A 27,139-nucleotide genomic window follows, 5' to 3' on the forward strand; every position below is an offset into this window, starting at 1 on the left:
CTACTCTTTGAAAGTTAGATGGGAGTCAGTGATAAACCAGTGTAATCCCAGTGCCTTTTTCAATGGCAGATCTTAAATCATTTTTCAAGTTTCTCCAGTGGTAACTGGAATGATTGGTTTGTCCACATGTAATCATTTTGGTAGTTCATATTTTTTCTCAAATATTTTACAAACCTAGAGGAATTAAATTGCATGGAATTGTATGTTCTAGCCTCTTATAATTCTTTTTTGGGGGGAGTGGGTCCACCACAGGTTGTATTTTGTTTTATCTCAGCTGTATTGAGGTATAGTTGACATAAAATTGTAAGATATTTGCAGTGTACATTGTGTGGTTTAGTGTATGTGCACACTGTAAAAGGATTCCCCATCTAATTAATTAATATCCATCACCTCAAATATTTACCTTTTTTTTGGGTGTGGGGAACATTTAAGTTTTACTCTCAGCAAATTTCAATGGTGTTATCAACTGTAGTCGCCATGTTTTACATTAGGTCCTCAGACCTTATTCATCTTAGAGCTGAAAGTTTGTACCCTTTTACCAGCCTCTTCCTATTTCTCCCATTCCCAAGCTCTTGGCCACCACTTTTCTACTCTTTCTCTGAGTTCAACTTTTTATTTTGTTTAAGATTTCATATATAAGTGACAGCATGTAGTGTTTGTTTTTCTCTGGCATATTGCACTTAGCGTAGTGACCTTAAGATCCATCTGTGTTGTCACAAATGGCAGGATTTCCTTCTGTGTATATATGTAAAATCACATCCTTACCCATTATCTGTTCATGAACATTTAGGTTGTTTCTATGTCCTGGCTATCGTGAAGAATGCTGCAGCGAGTCTGGGAGTGCAGAATCTCTTTGACAGCCTAGTATCATTTCCTTTGGATCTGTGCTCAGAAGCGGGATTGCTGAATCACATGGTAGTTCTACGCATGATTCTTGTAGTGTCTCCTCTAAATGGTCTTTCTTACTCTTTTCTAATTCTTAATCTTCTGTATGTGTGTGCGTGTGTGTGTGTGTGTGTGTGTGTGTGTGTGTGTGTATGTTTCTAATTTATTCTTTATCAAGACCACATTGGGTTTGATAGATTTTTTTCAAAGATTCATCATTGGATTGTTTATCATTTCTATCTTTTAAAAAGTTATTAGACTTAAACAAATCTGGAATTAATAGACTATCTGATAGCTTAAAATATTTGTATTCTTTAAAGTTTCTTTATATGAATATTATTTTCCTATTTTTCATCTTTTTTAATTTGAATAAAGGCATTTAAGCTTACACCTTTCCCTCAGAGGATAGCTTTTCCTGTCTTTTCTAAGTTTAGATTCAAATTATTCTCCATTTCTTTGTACTCCAGTGAATTTGATCTCACTTTTGATTTTTCTTTTCTAATGATTTTCTAAGAGTATGCTTCTTAATTTTAAGGTAGTTTGGATATTTTTGATCATTGATTACTTCTTAAATGTACATAAATTAATTACATGTCTATGTACTAGTAATCAACAGGAGGAAATTTGAAATTTTAAATCCCATGTAAAATAGCATCAAAAAAACATAAAGTTGTTGGTAGACAATTTTCTATTCATCTCTCTCATTTCTGCATATCTTAGCAGCATAGGCAGTGCCTTTGTTCTGAAATATCTTTTCAAGGGTGCCTGTGTTGGAAAAAACATCAGAAGACAGATAGTGTCTCTTGCTACAGAGCAAAGGGCAGGCTTACTTACTGCTTGTTATAAAAGTTTTAGGCCTCTAAGTTTGTGTAGTTATCACATGACCTTTTTTGCATCATCCTACGGGAACTGCATTTGGAGAAGCTGTACAAATTCTGATACTCTGGCAGGTGCTGTTGCTGTGAGCTATAAACTATCTTTAGTTTGTGATCCAGGAGTCTCCTGTCTTCTGCCAGCACGCACCTAACTGTGGTAAGCTAAATTGTTAGCTTGCAAATAGAGTAAAATTTCAGAAACTCATAATTCATGAGAAAAATACTTGGGGATAAAGCTAACAAAATGTGCAATGCCTTTACCTTCAAATTACAGAAATCACTGGTATTAAAAAAGACAACTAAATGGAGAGATACATTATTATTGGTTGAGAGATTCACTATTGTTATGTTATCCATTCTTCCTGTATTAAAATTATAGATTCAGTGCAATCCTTTTCAAAATTCTAGCAGGATATTTTGAAGAGATAGACAATATTCATAAATTTGTGTGGAAATTCAGATGATTTAAAAGTCACACCAGTTCTAAGAGGAACACTATTGGAAGACTTGTACCTTATGATTTCTAGACCGATGATAAACTATAGCTACAGGTATTGATAATGTGAGGAAACCAATTGATGGAATAGCATAGGATGTCCAGAAATACACCTACATGTTTATGGTCATTTGATTTTCAAAAAAACTGGAAAACGTATTGAAAGTGGAAAGAAAAGTCTTTTCAACAAACTGTGTTATATATGAAAATGAAAAATTTTGAATCAAGACCCCTCTCTCACTTCATCCACAAGGAATACAATTTGGGAACAATGTAGACCTAAATTTAAAACTCAGTCATTATGCTTCTCAAAGAAAACAATCAAAGACTATCTTTTTAACTTCAAAGTTGGTAAAAATGTCTTGAACAGGCCACAATACCATAGGACAAACCATAACACTTAAAAATATATATTTTAACCTTCAGCCTTTTTGGTCATCAAAAGTCTCCATTAAAAATGTGAATGGACAAGCTACTGGGAAAAAATATTCATAGTGCATTTATCTAACAAGGGGCTTGTATCCAGAACATGCACACACACACACACACACACACACACATACATACATACACATATATTATATATATATTAAATATATATGTATATATACACAAATGACAAAAATTCAAGGAACTCAATATAAAAATGGTCAAGATATATGAATGGTTTATAAACAATGAAAAAACCCACAACCTCATTAGTTATCAGAGAAGTTCAAATTAATACCACAGGGAGATACCACTTTTACCTACTACAATGGCTAGTTTTCTTTTTCAATTACAGGATAAAATGTTACCAAGGATATCAAACAAGTGGACCTCTTCTATATTGCTAATGGTATAACTTCTTTGAAGAAACCTTCGGCAGTTTTTCAAAAGTTAGCTATATGCTTGTCCAAAAATCCTACTTCCAGGTATTTGCCCAAATAAAAACATATGCACACACAAAATTTGTACTCAAATGTTCATAGATTTATTAGGAATATGCAAAACTTCAAATACCCTAAATAACCATCAGCAGGTAAATGAATAAACAAATAATGGATAAACAAATCCACATAAATGAAATAGCAATACAAAGAATAAACTACTGATACATGCACCAATATGGATGAATATAAATATGATAATGTTATGCTAATTAAAATAGACACAATAGAATGCACACCGTTTAAATCCATTGTTATAAAATATAGCTTGAGACAAAATGAATTCATATTGATAGAAATAGATACTTGTTGGTAGGGGGTTGCAGTCAGGGAGGAGGAATGACAGGAGGAAGGCAAGAAGAGACTTCCTGGGGTGATGGAACATCGCATAGCTTGTTTTGGGTGGTGATTAGTGATTATGTATATGTATATATAAATTTATAACTGGATATTGCATTATATATTAATATCTCAATTTTTTAAATATGGGAATATATGGTGCTTTGGTGAGGCGGAGGAATTCACTTATTTTACGCACAGGTATGATAGAAAAACTCAGACACAAAATTTACTTTTTGGCTGAAGGACAATTCCTGTGTTTATTTGGCTTGAGAAGCAAGGGAACAATGATCCTCTGCTCCTGGAATATCAACTTAGTACTAAGTTGGTATCAGCTGAGTACTAAGGTGGTTGTCAAAGATGAAATACTCTCTTTATAGTTCTGAATGGTGTTCTACTGTACTCTGGATTTAGAAAGAAAAAGTGCTAAATGATTGTATTAGTTTTCTATTGCTGCATTACAAATAACTCCCAAAGCTTTGTGAGTGATTTGAAATAAATGCCCATCTATTATCTCTATTATGTCTGCCGGTAATGAATCTAGGCGAGGCTTAGTTTAGCTGGGTTCTCTGCTTCAGGGCCTCTCACGGGCTGAAATCAAGGTGTTTTCTAACACTGTGGTTTCCTGTGAAGGCCCAACTGGGGAAGGATCTGCTTCCAAGCTCACTTGTGTGGTTTTGGCAGGCCACTTTGAGGGCTGTTGGCAGAAGGTCACCCTCAGTTCCTTGTCTTAGGGCAGAGAGAGAGAAAGAGTGAGTGAGAACCAACAAGACAGAGAGACAGAAAGCAAGCACTAGCAAGATGGAATTCTCAGGCTTTTGTAGCACAGTCGTGGACGTTATATACCATCATTTCTGCCGTGTCCTGCTCATTGCACGCAAGTCACTCGATCCAGCCAACTCAAGGAAAAGGACTACACAGGCGGTGAGAAACACTGAAGGTCATCCTAGAATGCTGCCTGCCAAGATATTTACTGATTTGTGTAGTACAGGAGAAACTAGATGAAAGGTACTATTTTATGGGAAGTAGTATTTTCTGGTCTTCAGTTAGCATGAATTACTTTATTTAATAATATTGAAAAATATACATGCTAGAGAGAAACTTTAACAATTTCTCAATATACATGCATAGTACATAGTTATAAGTGTATAATATAAACATTGACAGGGGAACAGAGCAATCTTTCAAAATGATAAATTATTAAATATGCATTACAATTTGTAAAGTTAAGGACTCTAGCAAATATAGCTTACATGTTTTCAAATTTTAAAAAATGAGATACATACAATAGCATGCATGAATCTTAGTGTTTAAATATTTTCTGACATGTGTGCACTCATGTGACCATGACCCAGATCGAGATATCAAGCATTCTCACTAACTTTTTCCCTTTCACCTATTTCACCCGTTCCCTACCATCTTTCCCTGTGGCAACCACCAGTCTGTTCTCTGTGTCTATGTGTCTGTTTCTGTTTTCTTTCTTTGCTTTTTAGAGTCCACATGTAAGTGAAATAATATGTTATTTGTCTTTTCTGACTCATTTCACTTAGCGTAATACCCTCTAGGTCCATCCATATTGTCATAATTTGCTAGAGTTCATTCTTTTTTATGGCTGAATAATATTCCATTGTACATATGTACTACGTCTTTTTTATCCATTCATCTATTGATGGGCATTTGGGTTGTTTCCATGTCTTGGTGATTGTATGGTATGTGAGAATGTGTGAATAGCAGGCTTTCCTGCAGACTCCTCACTTTAATATATAGTAAAGGGCAGTAATAGCTAATGTCATAGTTAGCAAATTTGACACATTTCCATTTATCTTTTGTAATGAATTATTCAAGGTTGAATTATGCTAACATTTACTACCATAACTCTATTTGAATATGCCTGTAAATGTGAAAGTCCTAAGGGCTGCCCAGAATGGGGTTTAGCACTAACTATCTGCCCTGGGCCATGAACATGGCATTTCTACCCCAGTCTCGCATCCTCACCCTGCTTAGATTGCCTGGCAGTGGTCACGAGTCCCTGCGTGATTCTTCCTCAAAGAAAATTGATGTTTCCATTTGAACAAATAGGAGCTTCACATTTGGGTATATGCCTCTGTCTGTCTGGTTGGAGAATACGTGATGTGCCATCTCTATTCTCTAAATCACCCTAATGTATCTGGGCATGTACAGGTTGTGGGTACAGAGTGTAGTGAAATAATGGCCAACGCTGCTTCCGGCTGGACTTATGCTTCATGAGCTAAAATGGTTCTTAACTATTTTTGTTGCCACACTAGGTAGCCATTCACTTTTAATGCATTTCTAATAAGAAAACACTATGCAAAGATGTATTTTAGCAGAATTTTATAAGCCGTCTATGCTAGAGGTAATAACCAGCATCCTGGAAATAAACTGTCACTTTCACTTGCATTTTAAGCCAGATTAATACTTCCTTTCATTTATAACTTGGTCCTAGTCTGAAAGCAAAATCACTATCCATTTATTTCTTATTCAAAGGTTGGAAGAAAAAGGTACCAAACAAAATGATTTTGTATAAAAAGATTCCAGATTCTGGCAGCAAAGGTCTGGATTAAAGCTTCGGCCTGCCGTTCACCGGCTGTAACTGGGGATGCCGCCGAATCTTTGGCTCGGTAGTAAAAGAGGATCATATTGATGCTAGAGCTGTAATGACATCTCACCCTTGTGATTCACACCCTGGACTTGTCTTAACACAGGTGTGTTCTGCTTTTAAAATCTTAAATCTACAGCATCTCAATCTCAGAACACAGCCTTTGGCCCTTGGCGTTGATACGTCGATACTCTCTCCTGTCCTGCACACCTGCTCCTTGTTGTTGAATAAACTCTCTTGTCTCTTCTGTCGGTCCATCCCGTGCAGTCCTAACAACTTGTCCACTCCTCTGGGGGCTCAACAATTCCTTAGTTTAATGATTTGAAGCCAACTTGTGCTGTCTCCTTCACCCCTTGCTCTTCCAGAATATCCACCTTGGAGACCCCTTATCCAAAGTCAGTCCAGCCGTTGGCTTTCTTTTGCTGCCTTTGGGCCGCACAGCACAGCCCAGGGAAGAGAGCAGCGCCTCACCCAGTGAGCGGCCCAGCACTGCGTCCCAGCCGACGCTGTCTGTCCTGGCTCAGTTTCTTCTCCTGCTCCCTGGAGGAGTCCCTCCAAACCTTCACTTCTTTCCCGTCCCACTACCCCTGCCCTCACTGCTCTGCACGTCACCTTTCCTCCTGCCTTTGAGAGAAAGGGGCCCTCGGACAGCTCTCCACAATGCCTCGCTCCCCCTCCACACCCTGCACCCCCGTTCTCGTCCCCGCCCTGCCTCGGGGCGGGACTTTCCTCTCCTGTTCAAGGCTCATGCTCCTCCGTGGGCGAGGGCCCCCTCCTCCTCCTGTTTCTGGTGTCTCCCACCATTTTCTCAGGATTGCCTCTTTCTTCTCAGCACACAGACATTTCCAAATGAGGTCTTAGCATCAGTTGCCAACTCTTTCCAGACAGAGCCAGCTTTTTCCCGCTTCTTTGTCTCCACTTCGCCACCTTCCGTTGCTAACTTCCCTCCGTGCCGTCTGGCCTCCGTCCCTGCCTGGTGATCCCTCTTGCTCTCCAGGGCCTCGGAACCGCCAGAGCCAGCAGGCCTCTCCAGTCCTCGTTCCCCTGGGTCTCCCATGGCATCCGGTTCTGACTCTACCTCCTTCATGAAACTCGTCACAGCCTCTGCTCTGAAACGTCCTCCTTCCTGGACTCCCAGTGACACTGTGGCTCTCCCTTTGCCGCCGTCTAGCTGCCTTTCCTTAGTGTCCTCTGTGAGTCCTCCTCGCTCCTGAGACCTGCCGACCCCTGGAGCTCCGCCCCTTCACCTGGGATGCCTGATGGCTCCATCTGTCTGGGTGTCTGTCTGGGCCCTGAGAACTTCGGACGTCCCAACCTGAAGTCATGTCCTTCCCCCTCCATGTGTCCCCCTGAGGAGTGTGTCTCAGCGGAGGTGCCCTTATCCACCCAGATGCACCCCAGAAATGTCAGCTTTTTCTGGAGTCCTTCTCTCTCAGTCTCCAATGCCCCATAAAAAGTCTGGTGGAGGCTTGTTTGTTTGTTTATTCCTTGGATCCATTCTCTTCTCTCTGCACAGACTTTGTTTCATATTTTGACTAGTTTAATAGGCTACAAATCTTGGGGGAGACGGATGAAGTGCAGCCCCACAGCTGGGGGCAGTGGGGAGTGGGGAGGGGAGAGGAAGATGGTCCTTTCTGGAATCCCGTCTGATCCTGTGACTCCGGCGTAAACCCTTCGGTGTCACACTCCTTAGTACGATGGGGAGCTCTTCTTGGCTGGGATCCTGTCTGTTTTCCAGCCTCATTTCTTGCTATTTTCCATAAATAGTGATGCCACAGGTATACACTGATTCTGGCCCTTCCTAGTATGTTATGCAGCACCTTTATTCTCAGTGCCGTAGACACGCTTCTCTTTTCCTGACCTGGTCCCTCGGTTCAATTATGACTGAATCAAAGTCTTACCTTTGCTCCTATTCCCGTCCAGCCCAGTCCAAGTTGTCTACTCCAGCACCTATTCTGGGTAATGTTTGGGCATCTGTCCAACATGATATAAGTTTCTCCAGCTGAGAGTTTCTGGAAACTCCCTTTTGAGAAGTCACAGCTAAAAACCCAAGATGTTGAGAGAGAAACTAGTGCTAGAAAGACTATGGGTGCAAGTGAATTCTTGAAAACCTTGAGAAATATTTTTTGTTTACTAAAAGGCAGCAATATAATAAGGTGCCATTAAGCAAATGCACACCAGTGCTGTCTAATATAACTTAAGTAGTAGTTAAGATGCTGCACCTCTTAAATAGTGGATATTTTGGACAAGTCATGGAACCTCTTTGTGCCTTAGTCTCCTTGTCTGTAAAATGAGGATAAGAACAGTGATACCTATGTCTTAGGTTTTTATGACAAGTTAATGTATGTAAAATGCTTTAAATAGTGCCTGACATAGTAAGCACTAAGTAGGTATTAGCTATTAATAGTTATTGTACTTACTAGCTATGATGGCTACACACTGCTTATTGTTTTTACTGAAGTGATTAGAATCTATCTTGTTTTGAGGCATGAATATGCAGACACATTTTCTTTGACTGATTCTCTATCCAAGTGTTCACTGGGGTCTAATTTATTTCTTGTAGTTGTTGAGTCATCCTAGTTTCCAATGTTTTCTCAAAGATGCACCCTTTTTCTGACTTGGGAAGAGTTTTGGGGTGATGTGTGTCTAAGCAAGCTCAGCTCGGGGCGGTCCAGCGTCCATTCCTCAGCTTCCTTCCCAGAGCAGAACAGCCTGGCCGGCTTCACGGCCTGCCCTGCACCAGGCGCGCCGTCTCCCCCACTCGCTCACCCTCACCCCCCTTCACACAGGAGCTCTTCGCCCTCTGCCTGAAGGTCCACAGTCCAGTTTTCTTTGCCTCGGCTTCCTTTATGTTTTCAAGGCTGCCTTAACATAAACACAAATTCTGCTCCTCTTCTCCCCACCTCCACTTATCTTTTTCTTACAATGTCCAGCCAAACTTGATGTTCACTTACTTATATTAAAAAAGTCACAATACTAAAAATGTGTAATGAAGGAAAGCCATGACTGTATCTTCCAGGAGGGCAGGAAATACATTTTATTCCTGTTTGTATTCGAGTAGGCACTCAAAGGGAGTTATAAGAAGCAAATGAGACAGCCTACAGGAAATGTATATAAATGGTAAAAATCACTACACAGATGTTAAAAGTCTAATCTAGTCTTTCTCTCTTCCATTATGGAGTACATCCTCATACCAAGATTGTGAGGATCTAATTTGTTTTTTGTAAAAGTACCTTAGAGAAATGTCTCAGCCTTCTTAGGTGACCCTTTAGTCACCTTCATAAATGTATAAGAAAACTAAAAATTTATACCATGGTTGAAATCTATTCTTTCTCTTATTTTTAGTACAAAAAGGTGATTGACTGTTTTAATGACATTCATATATTTAACGTCTGTCGTTATGTTTTTATTCTCAGGCTGTGGCGTCACGGCTGTGTGGACGCCTTGCCCCGGGAGCTCCTGCCGCCCAGGCCGTCCAGACCACTCTCCCAGAGTCCTCAAACTCCCTCGCTTCTCTGCAGGTGGTGGAGTTTGTATTAATTATATCTTTACTGAAGTGCAGTGTTGAAGAGTGAAAGTGTAAGGTTTTGTTTTATAGGACCCACATCCCTACCCAGCTGGTTACTTTATGCACAATGAAGGGAGACCTTCAACAGATGGGAATTACTGTGCCCACTGATTCCAGCTTCCTCTTCCCAATCATTTCCTTCAATACCATTTTCTTAAGAGTATCTGAGAATATTGGCAATCCAGGAAAAAAGTTCATAAACAATAACTGATTTATTTAAATGCAAAATAGGAGGCTTATAGAAATCTTTCTAAGTAGCTTTCTTGCTGCTTTTTCATAATCTAACAGTACTTTCAGGTATCTTGCTGAAATCTAGACATGCTCCTATGATATATTTAGAAAGAATCAGTACATTTTGTTACCTAATTGCCATTGAATTAATTTTTCTAGTAAGTGAAATATATCAAATATGGGTGTGTTGATTAATAAAATACAATCATAATATTCGTTTCCATGTAACTTTTGTAATACAGAGGCCAGTAGATTAAATTTCAAGTTGAAAACGTGATATTTTTCTTAATAGTATATTCACCTAAAGCTGTGGCAGAAATAGTATGTGACCAGACTTGGAAGTGATTTTGTCCTGGCAAATATAAATTGGAATGCAGGGAGTCCCCTTTTTTTGCCATCATTTGCTAAACTCTGAGAAAACATTTTCCCCTCAGGATAAGTGGGTATATTTGAGAATGATCACCATGTTGGTTATTTGAGTAGAAGAGTATCTTTGCTGAGACTCGGACAGCAATAAACACAAAGTTAAAGATGTATCAAAGTCTTAAAAAGACAGCATCTCTTGAATGGATAAAGAAAAGGTGGCACATATACACAATGGAATATTATTCAGCCATAAGAAAACAAATCCTATCATTTGCAACAACATGGATGGAGCTAGAGGGTATTATGTCCAGTGAAAAAAGCCAGGTGGAGAAAGACAAGTACCAAATGATTTCACTCACCTGTGGAGTATAAGAACAAAGAGAAAAACTGAGGGAACAAAACAGCAGCAGACTCACAGAACCCAAAATGGACTAACAGTTACCAAAGGGAAAGGGACTGGGGAGGTGGGGTGGGGAGGGAGGGAGAAGGGGATAAAGGGGCATTGCGATTAGCACACATAATGTGGAGGGGGGACATGGGGAAGACAGTATACCACAGAGAAGACAAGTAATGACTCTATAGCATCTTACTATGCTGATGGACAGTGACTGTAAGGGGGTATGTGGGGGGGACTTGATAATAGGGATGGTGTTCCCTTCCCTGCCTCTAAGCTTCATACAAGGGAGGAGACGCAATGAGTTGTCGAAGACCTGAAAGGACTAGCCAGGGGGCTCAAGAGCAATGCCGAGAAGGCATTTCTCATATTTATTGAATAAATGAACTTACAATGAACTCAAACATCATTATCCGGCCTTGAGTCAGGCCCAAGGTTGCGACGCTTCTCAAGGATACCAAACTGTGTGAAGGTGGCTCTGAGCCATGAGAACTGCTTTGGTTCCCATCACTCAGTCCTTGATTACACATCAACAGAGTGTGTGGGAAAAACAGTCAAGTCATGTGTGCTTAGACATTTGATTTCTACCTTACTTGAATTATGTATCAACCCCATCAATCCCACATATCCCCCTTTTCTTTTAAGATATACGAGTATAATAAGTAAACCAGTTCTAACAGAAGGTTTTTTGTCATAGAATAGTTCTTTACATTCTACAGTATAAAATAAAAGTCTATGTTTTGAACTTATGTAAAGGATAGCAAAGATAGAAAATAAATGTAGTGCAATTAGAGGGTAGGTGCAGGTGAGCAGGTCTGTGCCTGTAGACTGTGTTTTGGTCTGAGCTGGGCAAGGGCAACAGAACATCCACGGGTGCAGAAGATTTCTCTCAAAACTGGGGGGTTGAGGTTCTAAGCCTCACCTCTGTTGGCCCCCCATCTCTCACCTGATGGCCCCCCTGCGACTGTGCCTGTCTTAGGTTGTTCCTCCCTTGAGGAATCTTACCCGTCTCTGGCTAACCAGCCATCTTCCGGGGCCATACAGGGAGATGTAAAGTTGGTAAGTGAGAGAGAAGTAATATCCTTTGAAAAGGTTAGTTTTCCACTTCTTTACAGATTTATGCCCCGTGGCTTATGTCCAGCACTTGCTTTAAGACATCTTTGCCAGTGAAAAGGATTATGATACACAGCAATTTTAAGTATGAGGCACGAATTCTAGTAAAGAGCTGTATTTTGAAAGGAAGAAAAAAAGCTATAGAAGTAGCAGATGGAGGAGAATATGAGAAGATTGATTATTTCTTTGACATGATTTCCTGTAGAGTAACGTAAGCATGTATAGGTTTTAACAAACTACTAATTAAATTGCGTACACACATTAACAAAGTGGGAATACAGATACATAGTAAAAGCAGGCCTACAGTTACTGGCCATATCCAACGAAACCAAGAAAACCAGTCAGGTAACCCAGGCATTTGTGAAAACTTATTGACAATATGATGGATATCATCTAATTGATTCTGAATAGTTTGAGAAGAATCAGACAAATTGAGACCACACATTCTTGGAAACTGTTCACATCCTACGTGCTCTTTTAACAGCAGACGGTCCACAGCAGCGCGATCCTGAGGCTCTGCAGCTCGCACTTCTCCCAGTTCTGGGTTGAGTTCCCATAATATAGAAGCAGTCCAATTTGTTGTTTTGCTGTACGCACAGGCCAGCTTAGGGATCTCTTTCTGCATTCCTACGACAAGTCCAGGAACCGGCAGGAGGAACTGCAACAGCAGCAGGGTCTCCAAGTTTCAAGTTTCCATCACAATCTGCCGGCAGAGCTCGGAGACGACTCTTACGCTTATATCCAGACGGTCTATTAGATCAGGAAGAATGCGTCCCACCCCACAAACACCTCGGTAGCGTGAAGAAAGGGCTTGATGTGTTTTGCCATTACACAAAAATACCCAACCATCTGGAAGTCTATACCCAGAAGACCATTTTACATTGATTGTGGAATTACAGTAAGAGGGTACATGAGTACAGTGAGTACATACACAGTCAGTGATGCTAGCAGTGCTAACAGGTAAATTTAATTGGGCATCAGGAGTAAGCGTCTTAGGGGGAAGAGTGCTATTTCTGTAACATAAAACATTCAGTACTAAAGTTTGGCATCATTCCCTTTGACAGCGCTCTCCAGGCAAACACATATCGGGGAAATACGCCAAGTTAGTCAAATATTTTCCTTGATGAGGAGAAGAAATTCCTTTGACATGTTCCAGGGGCCCTCTGGAAAATATCAGAGTTAATTAGAGGTAAAAACACTTTTCTAAATTTGGTCTTGGGAAGTTGTCAAAAGTTTTTAAGGCACCTGCCTAAATAGAATTATAGTTATTAAATAACACTTATTATTTAACCAGAATGATGATAAGAAAGTTTAAAAGCAAATGCAGGTTATGTAGTTAACAACACTTAGCTTAGTCTTTTTAATATTAAGATCTCATTTTCTTAAATACTCAGACAATTCATTGAGACTTTAAGCATAAGAAACTGCTTTAATAAACAATCAGAAAACTTTTTACAATCTTTCAACATTAAAGGTAGAGAAATAAACTTGTTCTTTTAACAAACAAAAATTCTAGTCTTGCTGTGTATTTGATTTCAAGATTTATTTCCTTTATTTTCACATAGCATGACTATATCAATTTTTTATAAACTTTTTACAACATTCCTTTTACATTCAGTGTTCACTGTCTTTAAACAAACAGCTATACTTTTGAATAGTTATCTTCTTTTTCTTCCTATACAATGCATTTCTATTCCTTATACCTTCTCTTATTAAAACATACATTCTTTAGCATACAGAAATGTTTTCCTTATTATAGTAAGTAGTTTTCACTAGAACTTAAAACCATTTGGTACCTTAACCTTCAGTGAACACTGAAAAACAGGCCACTGTAAACTGTTACACTAGCATTCTTCAGATTGATACACCTATGAACATATTTTATCATTTTTGGAAATGTGCCTTACAGCACAATTTCTCATTAAGCACAAAATATGTGTATATAACTTAGCAAACTTTAAGAATTTTGGTTACCACAAAAATTCTCAGGCTGTTTGCAGATATATATACCATTATACATTAATACAGTATTATTATTAAGATGTTTATTTGCTACACTTGTTTACTTATTTTTAGCAACCATGCCAGATTACATATAAAACTTTTACCAAACATCAAAGTCAAGCTTTTCTTTAAGCATCTTCTTGAAATATTTAACAGGTAACATCAACTTATATGACTTTAAGTAAACTTTGGCAGTTGTTAACTATAAGGACATGTCCGTTTCACTTAAACTTGAATTAGCTTTAATGCTTAACATTTTTTATTAGATTTTCTGGAAGTTTTAGAATGCTCAGTGTTCACAAGCGCTGTGTTTAAATCAATTTTTATTAATACCATCCAGAGGTAGGAAGTATTTTTCATTTACATGCTTAGACACACAAACATACAGAGACATAATGACTACAGTTAGCAACACTTTTCATACATAAACATATACACAGACAAACTGATTAAAGATTTGAGTTACTAATATTCAATTGCCTTCTTTCTTTTTAGCTTACTTGATTAAAGTACTTCAGTTTTCAAGAATACACTCTAAGGGCGAGCAGTTTACGTAACTGGGTTAAGGTTTAGATGGCCCCAGACTAACAGGGCCGACAAAGGCTCTGAACTGATACGGACTGTGTGTGTCCAGGGGGCTGGAAATGAAATGCAAGTACAATTCTAGCACCAGTCATTTAAAGCCAGGCTGTGTTGTAAAAGATAAATTTCTTCTACCTCAGGGAGTCTAGTTTAAGACTTCCCAATTTTCAAGGATCATGATGAACCAGTAAGTAGAATAGATTTTCACTAAAGGAATTTAGAAAACTACTTCCATATTGTAGTAGTGCACGGGACTTTTCACTATTTTCCTTGTGGCAAAATATATTTAGCTGCATAACATTATATCGCATACTTCTTTCAGGGGCCAAGCCTCTCTAATCAGTGTTTGTGTTGAGGCCAGGTTTATGTGCAGAAGATAAGACACTTCTTTCTTAGAGTTTAGGGATTGAATTACTCTCAGTTTTCCTAGTTTCTTCTGCCTGAGCTTTAGTCCTTCCTCGAGAGGCCCCTGCCTGTCTGATAAGTGCAGGGACTGTGTGACTTTTCTTCACTGCTTAGAGTCCTGATCTGAGGCACAGGCTTGTTTCGCTTCCCTGGGGCTGCAGACAAGGAAATGCTTAGCTCCAGGACGACTGCCTCTAGGGAAAGGAGTTAACAGAATAGAGTTATTTACTTATTGGTTTGCCCTTTCAGCTTGATGGCTTTACAGACACCACTTACATTACATTACACAGGAAAAAGTGGCGCAGGCCTTAAAGGACTGCTTTGAAAGGGAGCAGAGGAACCCTTGCAAAGGGAGAGATAAAATTCAGAGACTGTTACGGACATTTATGGTGGGGTTTATACCCTTAAACACCAGTTTCTCTCACTGCTTGGGAATTATCCTGCTAATCACCTACTGTAAGAAATCTGATCTGTGAGATAAGAGGTCGGGATCATCTGCATCTTTCGCATAGGCAGCAGCCTAGCTGGAGGTTCACTCAGCGCCATAGGATCAATCAGCCGGAGCTGAGATCTAAGGACCACGGTCTACTGATCCAGTCCACCCTCGGAGTCCGCCGATTAGGATAGGAAAGTAGGAAATTGGCTCAACCACTCCCCGACATTCCCGTTCGTCCAGAGGTGGGGGATCAAGGAGTGGCAGACACCAGGAAACTTTTCACCGGAGACTTAAGACTGGTAGCCGCGGCTAATCATCTTTTAAGTGGCTAACGGGTGCCCAGACACATTTTATGAGATAAAGAGTGCAGCATTAAGTCAGGAATAAGAGCAAAGCGTGGGTCTCCTACCTTGCGGGGGTGAGCATCAGGTTCCATGAGACTGATGAAGTTAGAAGAGAGTTAGGGACACCCCCTGCCTTACTCAGAGGCCAGGGCAGGCTGAAGAAACAGGCTGGAAGTCAGAGGCAGAGAGAGAGGCGCTCCTCACGGACACCCAGTCGGGCTGTCGGGATCTGATTCCAGACACGCGGGCCTTTCAGAAGCCGCTGAAGTGCAGCCTCAGCCTAGAGTCTCGCAGGTGCCCACGGCCTTCCTCGGTCCCTCGCATCCGAGGAGATGCCTCTGAAAGGGAATCCGGGCCTCCACTCAGCTGACTTTCCCGGCTCCCAAGGGAGACGGGGGATCCACTGAGGGAGACGCAGGGGAAACTGTCGCTCGAGAGTTTGACATCAGCAGCCAGGCTCCTCCCATTTAAGTGGCTGACGAGCGCCCGATGTGTGCCACAGACGGCTCCCTTCTATAAGGACAGGGAGAGAAAAGGCAGGCTTGGGTGCTGATACTCACCTCTGAGGTTATCCCGGGCGAGCCCCTAAAAAGGGGGAGTTTGTAAAGGTTGCAAAGCGAGAGTGATCAAGTTACATAAAGACTAGACAGGCCAAGGAATAGCATCGCCCGTCCATGAGCTTTCTTAAGATCTCTCACAACATTAGCCCAATTTGTTTGAGGGTTCCCTGCGGTGGCAACCAATAACAATATTTTTTAATGTATTTATGCAATTGGGCCAAATCCTTCTTAGAAGTTTTCACTCCTGGTGTTTTTAGGAGGGCACAGAGTAATTTTAAATAGTCCTCCGGTTAGCTGCTTTGGTCTGTTTGGCCCATTATAGTGTCCTGACGTCTCGCTGTCCCTACGTGCGATTTCTCGGGAGTCTTACCAGATCAACGATCTTCGGAGCTGCCCGCTCTGCCTGTCAAGCGTCGCCCGAGCGGAGCTTCCCTGCTCTTTCAACGGTCCCTGTTCGGCCCCACTTGCCAGTCAGTCCCCTCCCTGCCTCTAAGCCGCAGACAAAGGAGGAGACGTGATGAGTTGTTGAAGACCTGAAAGGGTCAGCCAGGGGGCTCAAGGCGTAACAGCTCAAGAGCAATGCTGAGAAGACACTCCTCATGTTTACTGAGCAAATGAACTTACAATGAACTCAAACATCATTATCCGGCCTTGAGTCTGGCCCAAGGTCGCGACGCTTCTCAAGGATACCAAACTGTGTGAAGATGGCTCCGAGCCATGAGAACTGCTTTGGTTCCCATCACTCAGTCCTTGATTACACATCAACTGAGTGTGTGGGAAAAACAGTCAAGTCATGTGTGCTTATACATTTGATTTCTACCTTACTTGAATTATGTATCAACCCCATCAATCCCACACAGGGGAACCTCGTAATCACAATATTGCTCATGTGATTGTATATTAATACCAAAATGAAAAAGGTGGAGCACAACTCCTTCCTCCTTAAGTGACTTCCTGTACAGTATGGGGAGGAAGACCAAGTTTAGGGTGGACAAACCTGACAAACGTTGCCAGCCAGGTGGCTGAGGCTGACACCAACAGTGATAAATCATTACATTGATACATGTGCCCTTAATAATATGTGATGACAGTGGCACTTCACCTCTATGGTCTTCCAGTTTAATCATGAGAAAAACACACAATTCCAACTGAGGCACAATCTCCAAAATACCTGACCAGGACGTCTCAAAGCTGTTAAGGCATCCGAAACAAGGAAAGCCTGAGAAACTGTCACAGCCGTTAGAAAACAGCATAAAACCTAAATGTGATTTACTCCCACCAGGAGGATTAAAACATTTTAACAGTAAGGTATCAACAAAAGGCCATGTGATGGAAGCTGCTCAGGCTGAGAGTAGGGGTGGGAATTGATAAGGGCCTGGCTATACCTGGTTGAGTTTTTTAAATGTACCAATAAGAAAGATGTAACTGGCTTAGGCGACGTCCGGGAAAGAATGTGAACCCTGCAGTACTCAGCCAATGAGGAACCAGGGGAGGGACTCGCGCACTAGGAGGTAAATTACTGGGGCCAAACTCCCCAGGTGTGCGTACCCACTAGACTCCCAATCCTGCAAGACTGTCATTAAAGCCTCGCACCGCTCTCCTCTTTGTCTCCATGTCCACTTACTGAATTTGGACCAGTGAGTGGGTTTCTCACAGCGTGACCCATCAGTAAGTCCGAGTCTCCTGAGATGCATCTGTAATCCCTGAGTTTCTGTCCCTCTTTATGGCTACCCAGCCCAGGCCACCGTCGTCTCTGAGAGCCTCTGTCACCTCTCCAGGCTTGCCGTCTTCCCACCTGCAACCTCGGCACAGCAGCCACAGAGCTTTTAACACTCCGCTAGTTCCCGTGGCAGCACTTGCCGTGCCGTGGCCTGGAATCCAGACCGTGGCCCCAGCAGCCTCCTCTGGGTGGCCTTCCCTGGCCGTCCCCCTAACGCCATCTGCCACACCCTGGTCACTCTTTAGGATTTGAGTCCCTGCCTTATTTTCCTCCCGTCACCTTGTGGTGGACGCAAGGGCTGCCGACCCAGTAGCCGCTCATGCTTCCTCTTCTTTTCCTGGCAGGAAGAATTTCCGCTTTCGTCAGGAGGCAGGAAACCTGAGCGAACATGCTGGTTTCCCCCGGTCCTGAGGAGACCTTGGATATCAGGATGACTGCGGCCATATCGCTTCCTACTGCCAGGATCAGTTTAGAAAAAGCATGGGCCCCTGTCCTGACCAATGGACCCAGAGGCATTCTTCTGGAGCCCGTTACAAGCTCTCCCCGCTCTTAAAAAGGGACACGAGGAAGGAGGGAGGAACGTGCTCTTTCCTGTGCCCTCTGGTTTGGACCTCGGGGCAGGAGGAGGTGATCCGTGTCCCCGCTGCGATCCGCATGCTGAGCTGGCCGCTGCTGGCAGACCCTGACTTCACCCCGGACACACTGGAACCCCCGTCATGTCCTGACTGCTGGTCACTACGCTGCTGACACTTCTGTCCTTATGGCCCAAAGCAATAGCTAAAACCACTTCTTTGGTTATTTATTCCTGCTGCTCTCCTGCTCCTAAAATGTGAGCTACCTGAGGGGAGCACCTGTGTCCCTCCTGTGTCTCTGCGGGTCCGCTGCATGGACTGGGTGCTGACACACACTGCAGTGGGCACCTCAGGGCCGGTTCCCGGAATGTATGGGGACCCGGCCCCTCCAGAGCGGAGACTAAGCTCACTCGTTTCTGTGGCGCTGGTGACTGGCAGGAGCCTTAAAGCCTTTGTTGACTCAAGAGGCCAGAGAAGCCAGAAGATAGCTGCTTAACAACACAATTTAATAAGATTTACAAATTGACTTGTACAAAAAAAACTTAAGAATGTACAAAGTCATTGTCAGAGTAGGGGCTAAATGCAGAGGGCACACTCTCCTGATGAGGAGTCTGACATGTTGGGAGATCCGGAGTTATTTTCCCACTGGGTGTCCACACCTCGGCCTTCTCTAACAGATGTAACGAAACCCCAAAATTGAGGCAAAGATTGGTGAGGACTCAGATCGAACATGTTTCCCCACACAAGGCTCTCTGCTCCAGAGAATAGAAGGGGAGAGACTATTGACCTAAAGACAACGGAGCCTCTGGCACCAGCTGGCAAGGATGTCAGTGTCCAATGATGGCAGTGCTCTGCCTGTTGATGGCCAATGCCCGCTGTGTTTGCAAGCTGGGCTGGTCAGTGGGGGGCAGGGGAGTGGGGGTGGAGGCAGAGGGATGCCCTGAACACCTCGGGAAGGCTGAAGAGAAAAGTGAAACGGCCCGAGGTCCTCATCCCGATGACTTGCTGCCTTGCCCCGGCTCATGGCCCAAATCACCCCTGCAAGGGGCCCATGTCAGGCCCCAGCTCCCCTTCCTCCTCCTTCTCCTCCTCTTTCAGCTTAAAGGCCTTCGCTGGTCTCTCTGCCCTTACAGTTGGTTCCACGGGGTCCTGAGGCCGGTGCTGCCTCATGTGGGCATTTCGACTCTGGATCTTGTCAAATACCCTGCAGAGTCAGCAGAGGACATGGGTCAGAGCAGGGCGAAGGTGGGCTGAGGGCCCATGGAGACAGAGGGCAGGCTGTGTGGGTGCATCCGGGGACAGCGCTGGTGCCCACCTCTCACATTCCCTGCAGGGAAAAGCGCCTTGGCCCTGGACATGCCCCGGAGGCTCAGGGATCCGCCTGGGAGCAGCACTTGGGCTGGTGGTGATGATGCCTTGTCCCCTGCAAATTTCTATCTCTGTCCTCAACTCAGGGGTTGGACGTCGGTGGCGTCTCTTCTTAGGGCTGCAAGTGGTCTGCAGAAGGGGCAGAAATGACATCAGGGTGCCGACCTTCCACCCTTCTGAGGGAGATGCTTTCCTCTGTAGGGGCCCCTTCCCACCCCGACTGGGTGGTCAGTAGCTGTCCAGACCAGTACTGAACTCCAGTGAGACCCCTTGCCCCAGAATCCCCTACCTTTGTTTCTGTTCTGTCTGCCTCATCCAGCTTTCTTTTGACCCCATTTTCCAGGCCTGGGGCCCGAACATAGGCAAACCTGATCTTTTTTTTCCAGGTGTAGTAATATTCTACACACTGGGCCACCGACTTTGTCTGGACCTGGTGAAAGAAAACAGCAGCGGGCTTTGGGCACTGCCTCACACGCCCCCTCGCCGTGGGGCTGGGAACTTTCTGAAAGCTCTCCTGGAATGTCTCTCCCCTTGGGCTTGGCACGCCCCTGGGCTACAAGGAGCACAGAAGCACAGAGTCCTGCTGGTGATGAGGGGCTCAGGGTGAAGCCGCCATAGCCAGGACCGTCCAAGCTCTGCATGCTCTCTGAGCCCCAAGTCAATCCTGGGAGGACTTCCCTACGGTAAGGTGTACACGAGGGCTCACTACACAGGCGCTCACTGTGACATCAGGCCTAATGGCTATACCTTTACCAACTGGGACTCCCTGCAGCAGGATGCCCTCATCAGCAGATTCCACAAAGCCTTTGCAACAGCCAGGCAGCGCCCTGCAGCACAGAGATAAGGGGCCCACGAGACTAGAGGATTTTGAGGGCACAGTCTTATCCTAGGGCATTCAGATCTCACCATGTGCTCTCCCTCCACTAAGAATGGACACCATTAATAATAACTTCTGTAAAATCAAAACGGAACAGGAAAGTTTAATTGCTCTAGGAAGACGATTTCTCAAGAAAATTAAATTGGCCAGTTAAGATGTGGGGCTCACTTCAGAAAATACTTTCTCCATGTGAAATTTTTTCAGCTCTGTATATCTTCAAAGACTAGGAGCCAAAGTAGTAAATTCTCTGCCTAAGAAATATCACTCGGTTAGAAGAAAAAAAAAGAAGTTGGACTTCTGCTTCCAAACAAGATGGAGCAACAGGAGCTACACTGACCTTCCCGTTCAAAACAATGAGAAGAAACAGTCAAAATGTCTGAAATAATGTTTGGTAAGATGCTAGGCAGGCCAAGAACAAGTCTTTCTGAGAGACAGAAAATAAGCCCCCACTGTCCCAACACACTACACCCTGGGAGAGTTTCCAGGCCGTGGCCTGGGGAGAGGGGTCCAGGCAGAGCCAGGTGGGCTTCCTGAGCTGAGATGGGAGGGAGGGTTCTGGGAGAACAAGGCGGTGAGAGTTCACAGGACAAGGCAGGACAGGGAAAAGCTGCTCAGAGGAAACTTCCAGAGATCTGGGGGGCGCTCCCCTCCAGCATTCAGCCACGTGCTGACCAGCATGGGCATATGAGGTGGCCCAAAACTGGGTAAAGAACCACCTGAAAGAATTAGATGAAAAGGCACCTCACACAGGGCCAGGAATAGCACCTGGTTTCCACCCGCTGGGGTGGGAAAAAACTCATAGTTCATGGGACATTGATAGAGAAATTCGGAGGCTTTTGCCTCCGTAATGAGGAATAATTAGCCTTAGACAAAAATGGTCCAATTTAAACAAATCCAAAACCAGTGCCCAAAAGGAACAAGCTGTTTTCAAGCAACCATGTACCAGAACAAAGTTCAAGAATACTTACTAAGAATACAAAAATATCCAGCCCTCAACAAGCTATCATTCACAATGCCGGGAATCCACTGAAAAATTACCAGGCATAGAAAGCAGGAAAATATGACATATAATGGGAAAAAAATCAATCCATCAAAATCAATCCAGAATGGACACAGATGTTAGAATTAGCAGGAAAGGGCACTAAAAGTCATTATAATTGTACATTATATGTTGAAACAGTTAAATAGAGACATGGGACACTAATGAGACCCAAAAAGAACTCCTAGAGATTAAAATTACAATATCTGAGATGAAAACTACACTGCAGATTAGATACTGCAGAGAAAGGATTACTGAACTTAGAAATAGAGCAATAAAAATCATCCAATATGAAACACACAGAGAAAAAAGAATCAGCCGAAATGAAAAGAGCATCAGTGACTCCCAGACAACTGCAGGAAGCCCAGCGCCCACTAAGTGGAGCCCTCAAAGCAGAAGGGGGGATGCAAGAAGTGTTTGAACAATACTGAATTTCCCCAAATGTAAGGAAAACTATAAACCCACAGATACAAGCTCAACAAACTGCAAGCACAAGAAAGAAAAATGAAGAAAGCACACCAAAGCCCATCATAATAAAATTGCTCAAAGCCAGTGATAAAGAGAAATTCTGACAAATAGCCAGCCAGAAAAAAAAAGACATGTTATATGCAGAGGACCAAAGACACAGAAATCTGGAGATTTCTTATGAAAAATAATAAAAGCCAGAAGAAAGTAAATTACCTCTTTAAATTACAGAAAAAAGACCTGTCAAGCTAGAATTCCACACTTAACAAAGATATCTTTCAGAAATGAGGGCCAAATAAAGGTTCTTTTTTAGCTATACAAAAGCTGGAAAAATTCATTATTGGCAAATCTGCACTTTAAGAAATGCTAAATGACTTACATTTATTTCCTTCTGGAAAATGATACTAGATGGAAATATGCATCTACATAAAGGAATGTGGAGCAATGAAAATGTAAGTACATGGGTGACTATATAAGACATCTTATTATTTAAAGCGCTCTATAAATAATTGACCATTTAAGCAAAAATATCAACAATGTATAGTGGGGTTTACAACATATGTAAAGTGAAATGCATAACAACAATTGTATAAAGGCCAGGAGGAGAAATGTAAGTTCACTACTGGAAGGTTGTCATTCTGCACATGAAATGTTATCAAGTCACTGGAAGGGAGACTGGGGTGAGTTAGTGATGCAGACTATTAACCCTAAAGCAACCACCAAAATAATAAAATACAGTTATAGCCAATAAGCTGACAAAGGAGATAAAACAGAATCCTACAATTTACTACATTAATTTTTTCGGCCAAAAGAAGGCAGAAAAAGTGGAAAGGGGAAATAAACAACAGATGGGACAAACAGAAAACAAATAGCAAGATGATGGACTTAAACCTAACCATTCAATAACAACATTGAATGTGAATGTTCTAAACACCCTGATTTAAAAGGCTGAATATTTAATAGGAAATAAAAAAGCAACACCGAACACATGTTATTTATAAGAACACACTTTAGCTGTAAAGGCTAAAAAGTTTAAAAGTAAGATGAAGAAAAATGATATAGCATGCTAGCACCCATTTTTAAGAAAGCTGGAGAGGTTGGATATACTAATATCAGAAAAAAATAGATTTCAGAGCAAATAGTACTTCCAGAGATAAAGTAAATAATTTCATAATGATATAAGGGTCAATTAATCAAGAAGACATAAGAATCCTAAAAGTTCATATGTCTATATCAGGGCTTCAAAATGTATGAAGCAAAAAGTTATAGAACTTTGGGGAAAAATAGACCCACAATTATAGGAAAACATTTTAATATCCCATTCTCAACAATTGCTGAAACAATTAGACAGTAAAGGGGTGGAAGACCTAAACCACACTCTGAGCCACAATGAATTCTCATTTATAGAGCTCCACTCACCCACAGCAGGTACACCACCTTCAAGTGTACGAAGAACATTTACCAAGAGGTAAACCATGTTCTGGACTATAAAAAAGGGTCAATAAATTTAAAAGGATTAAGTCATGCAAAGTATTTCTCTGGTCACAATGGCATTAAGTGAAAAATCAGTTAACTGAAGAACTATGCAAAATCCTCAAACATTTGGAGACTAACATACTTCTAAATATTCATACTTCAAAAAAGAAATCAAAAGGGAGATGAAAAGGTATTTTGAATTGAGTAAAAATGAAAACCCAAAATAAGAAAACTTATCAAAGAAGTACTTTGAGGGAAACTTACAGCACTACAAACCCATGTTTGGGAAGAAGAATGGTCTGAAGTCAATGAGCTCAGCTTCCATTTTCAGAAACTAGTAAAAGAAGAGCAATTTAAACACAAAGCAAACAGAAGACATTGCAGAATAAATAAACCAAATAGAGGAAAACCAGGAAGCCAAAACTGGTTTTTTGAGAAAATCAGTAAAATTTATAAGCCTTTAGTCAGATCAGAATAAAAAGATATATTACTGATACCAGGAATGAGAGAGGGGCTATCACTATAGTCTATAAATTCAAAAAGGAGACTATAAGAATATAATAAACAACTTTATGCTAATACATCAGACAACTTAGAAGAAATGTACAAAAGTCCTTGAAAGATAAAAACTACCAAGGTTCACTCAAAAGGACATTGATAACCTGAGTAGCCATATATCTGTTAAATAAGTTGAATTTGCACTTCAAAACCTCCCCACAAAGAAAGCTGCAGGCCCAAATATTTAAGGAAGGAAGAAGTAATCCAATTCTAAACAAACTCTTCCCACAAAAAATTGAAGTGGAGGGAACACTTCTGAACTCATTCTACAAGGTCAGCACTACCCCCATCCCAAAGGCAGACAAACGCACCACAGGAGAGACAGCTACAGGCCAGTGCCCACCATGGACACGGGGGGGGAGGAATTCCAGAGACAGTTTTAACAAATAGAATCCAACAATACATATAAAAAGAACCCATACATATACAGCCAACTGCTATCTGACACTGTACAAAGGCAGCTGAGTGGAGAAAATATGGCCTCTTCAACAAAAGGCACTGGAACAACTAAATATCCACAGGAAAAGATGGAACTGCAATCCATACCATGCCCTACATACAAAAACTAACCCCGAAAGGACCATGCATCTAAATGTAAAGCCTAAAGCTATAAAGCTTCTAGAAGCCATAGAGGAAAAACTCTGTGACTTTGAGTTAGGCAAAGATTTCTTAGATACAACACCAAAATCACGGTCCATGAAAGAAAAAACAATCAATAGAATTTCATTAAAATTTAAAACTTTCTTCAAAAGACACTGTTAAAAGACTAAAAAGCTACAGATTGGGAGAAAATACTTGCAAAGCATATATCTGGATAAAAGACTTGTGCCCAGAACAAATAATGAACTCCTACAACTCAATAAAAACACAAACATCCCAGTGAAAACAAAGGCAAAGAAGCAAACAGACACCAAAGAAGGCTCACAGATAGCAAACAAGCACATGAAAAGTTGTTCAGCAACATTAGTCAGGGGGAAACGCGGTGAGATACCACTGCATACTCATTAGAATGGCTACGATTAAAAAAACCGACCATATCAAGTGCTGGAGATGTTGTGGAGCAACTGGAACTCTTGTACCTGCTGGTGGGAATGTGAAATGGTACAGCCCCTTTGCTTAAGTTTGGCACTTTCTTGAAAAGTTAAATGTACACCTACCATGTGAGCCACTCATTCCTTTCCTCAGTATTTGCTGCCCTCCCCCCCAACCTACAGTACTTGTTCATGTAGAGATTTGAATGTGAATATTCACAGAAGCTTTATTTATAATTGCAGATAACTTGGAAACCCCACAGATGTCCATCAATAGGTGAATGATTAAATGAACTGTGTTACATCCACACAATGGAATACTCCTCAGCAAGAAAAAGGGTCCACACAATAACATGGATGAACCTCAAAACAATGGTGCTGAGTGTAAGAAGTCACACAAGGCAGACAAGCAGTGCACATGCTTCAGGACAGATAGAAAACTCTGGAAAATGCAAACTAATTTGGAGTGACAGAAAGAAGATAAGGAGGTGATTAGGGAGGGACAGGGGTGGTAGGAAAAAGGGATTTACCAAGGGGACAGGAGGAAACTTTTGGGGGTGATGAATGTGTTTCTTATCTTGACTATGGTGATGGTTTTGCAGGTATAAATATGTCAAAACATGAAATAGTACATTTTTTGTTACGTGCAGTTTTGTGTATATCAAGTTAAAAGAACAAAAAACATCAGCAGACATTAAGTGTAGTATGATTGCATCCTTTCCCAAATACATGTGTATATGCACGTAAGATCTGTACGGGGAAATGCCTGAGGTGCCCAGCCAAAGTCAGAGGTCATCATTCAGAAGCAGGATGATGGGGATGGGTGTGGAGGCCTTTGAGCACATGATGGCATTTCTGTACTGTCTGGCATTGTTCACATCAGTGGCTTTTTTAAATTACCAACTGTTTACAGTGTGAACAGCGTGTCACCCCGATAGGCCCTCCAGCTCTAGCTCAGCTCAGCGGTGTGAGTTGAGGGCTTGTCTACACCAGCCCACCCACGTACACCTTACCATCTTGTGTATCAAGTGGAAGTTCTTTTTGTGAGCCTGGAATGCCTTATTAAACAGAACCTTCTCCTGGGAGGTCCAGACGTCTGAACCTATCAGAGAAACAGGAGGGAAAAGGACAGTTCTGCGGCCACAGCCATGGGGGAAATGCAGCCTGCCCTTTTTAAATCTGTCGTTACCGAGTACCAAGTATGTGCCAAGAATTCTGTTTTGTCTCATACAATCCTTAGAAAAACCTTAGCAGGTTGGGACCAATACTATCCCCACGTTACAGATGCAGTAACAAGGCTTCCATTGGTTAACAGACTTGCCAACGGGAGGCAGGGACCCCCAGTTGCCTGAATCCCAGGTTGGGGTGCTCAGCCACTGAATCTGAGCCCGCCTTCACCTCTCCCTGGCCAAGGGATCCCCTTCCTGGCTGGGCACAGCCCCTGAGGGAACCACTGTACTGGAAGGGGGAAGGGAGGACCCAGCCAGGAGAGACAGGCACCCACTGAGATCCCCCGGAGAGGAAAGGCCCTTCTGGAAAGGCAGGAGAAGGAGGGCCCCAAGAGCACACCCAGGGGCACAAACAGAGCCTGCCGCCGAGACCGACTGGCTCCCGGGAAGTAGCCGGGCACAGCCACTCCCGCAGCCTTGCTCCAGTACCTGTGTAGTGGTAGTCGGCCAGCGGGTGAGTTGGCAGCTTCTGGGGTCCTCCGTGTATCAGGGTGTCTAGGGCCACCTGGAGCAGGAAGGAAAGCGGGCTACTTTCTGAGGGAGGGAAGGTGAGGTGGAGGCCTGCCTTCATCCTTACATTGAGAAACACAGGCCTCCCTAAAGCCTCCCTCACTCCAGGGCTACTCAGCGCGTAGTGGGGCCGTGGACTGGCCACAGCCT

The 27,139-nt window shown here is 42.5% G+C and overlaps 1 protein-coding gene and 1 long non-coding RNA gene across 3 annotated transcripts in view; both read right to left on the reverse strand.

The window, feature by feature from the left end:
- Nucleotides 1-12,186: 12,186 nt before the first annotated feature.
- On the reverse strand, nucleotides 12,187-18,194 carry LOC140847016 (uncharacterized). Of its 2 annotated transcripts, none has more exons than XR_012126598.1 (3): nucleotides 18,144-18,194; nucleotides 16,515-16,633; nucleotides 12,187-16,097 (listed from the first exon to the last, which is right to left on the reverse strand). It is a non-coding gene; the product is annotated as an uncharacterized lncRNA (long non-coding RNA). The 2 variants fall into 2 exon arrangements; XR_012126599.1 differs by lacking the exon at nucleotides 18,144-18,194 and having other exon boundaries at nucleotides 12,187-14,998; nucleotides 15,650-16,097; nucleotides 16,515-18,133.
- A 727-nt stretch (nucleotides 18,195-18,921) lies between these two features.
- Nucleotides 18,922-27,139, reverse strand: part of LOC140846981 (zinc finger protein 541-like) — a 50,983-nt gene continuing 42,765 nt past the window's right edge. Inside the window, 5 exon segments of the mRNA XM_073225598.1 lie at nucleotides 18,922-19,640; nucleotides 19,752-19,933; nucleotides 20,094-20,234; nucleotides 26,264-26,352; nucleotides 26,909-26,984. Of these exon segments, the coding sequence (XP_073081699.1) occupies nucleotides 19,469-19,640; nucleotides 19,752-19,933; nucleotides 20,094-20,234; nucleotides 26,264-26,352; nucleotides 26,909-26,984 (660 nt within the window). The 3' untranslated portion in view covers nucleotides 18,922-19,468.

The sequence above is a fragment of the Manis javanica genome, chromosome 17 (assembly GCF_040802235.1).
Source record: "Manis javanica isolate MJ-LG chromosome 17, MJ_LKY, whole genome shotgun sequence".
In the NCBI taxonomy this organism is placed as follows: Eukaryota; Metazoa; Chordata; class Mammalia; order Pholidota; family Manidae; genus Manis; species Manis javanica.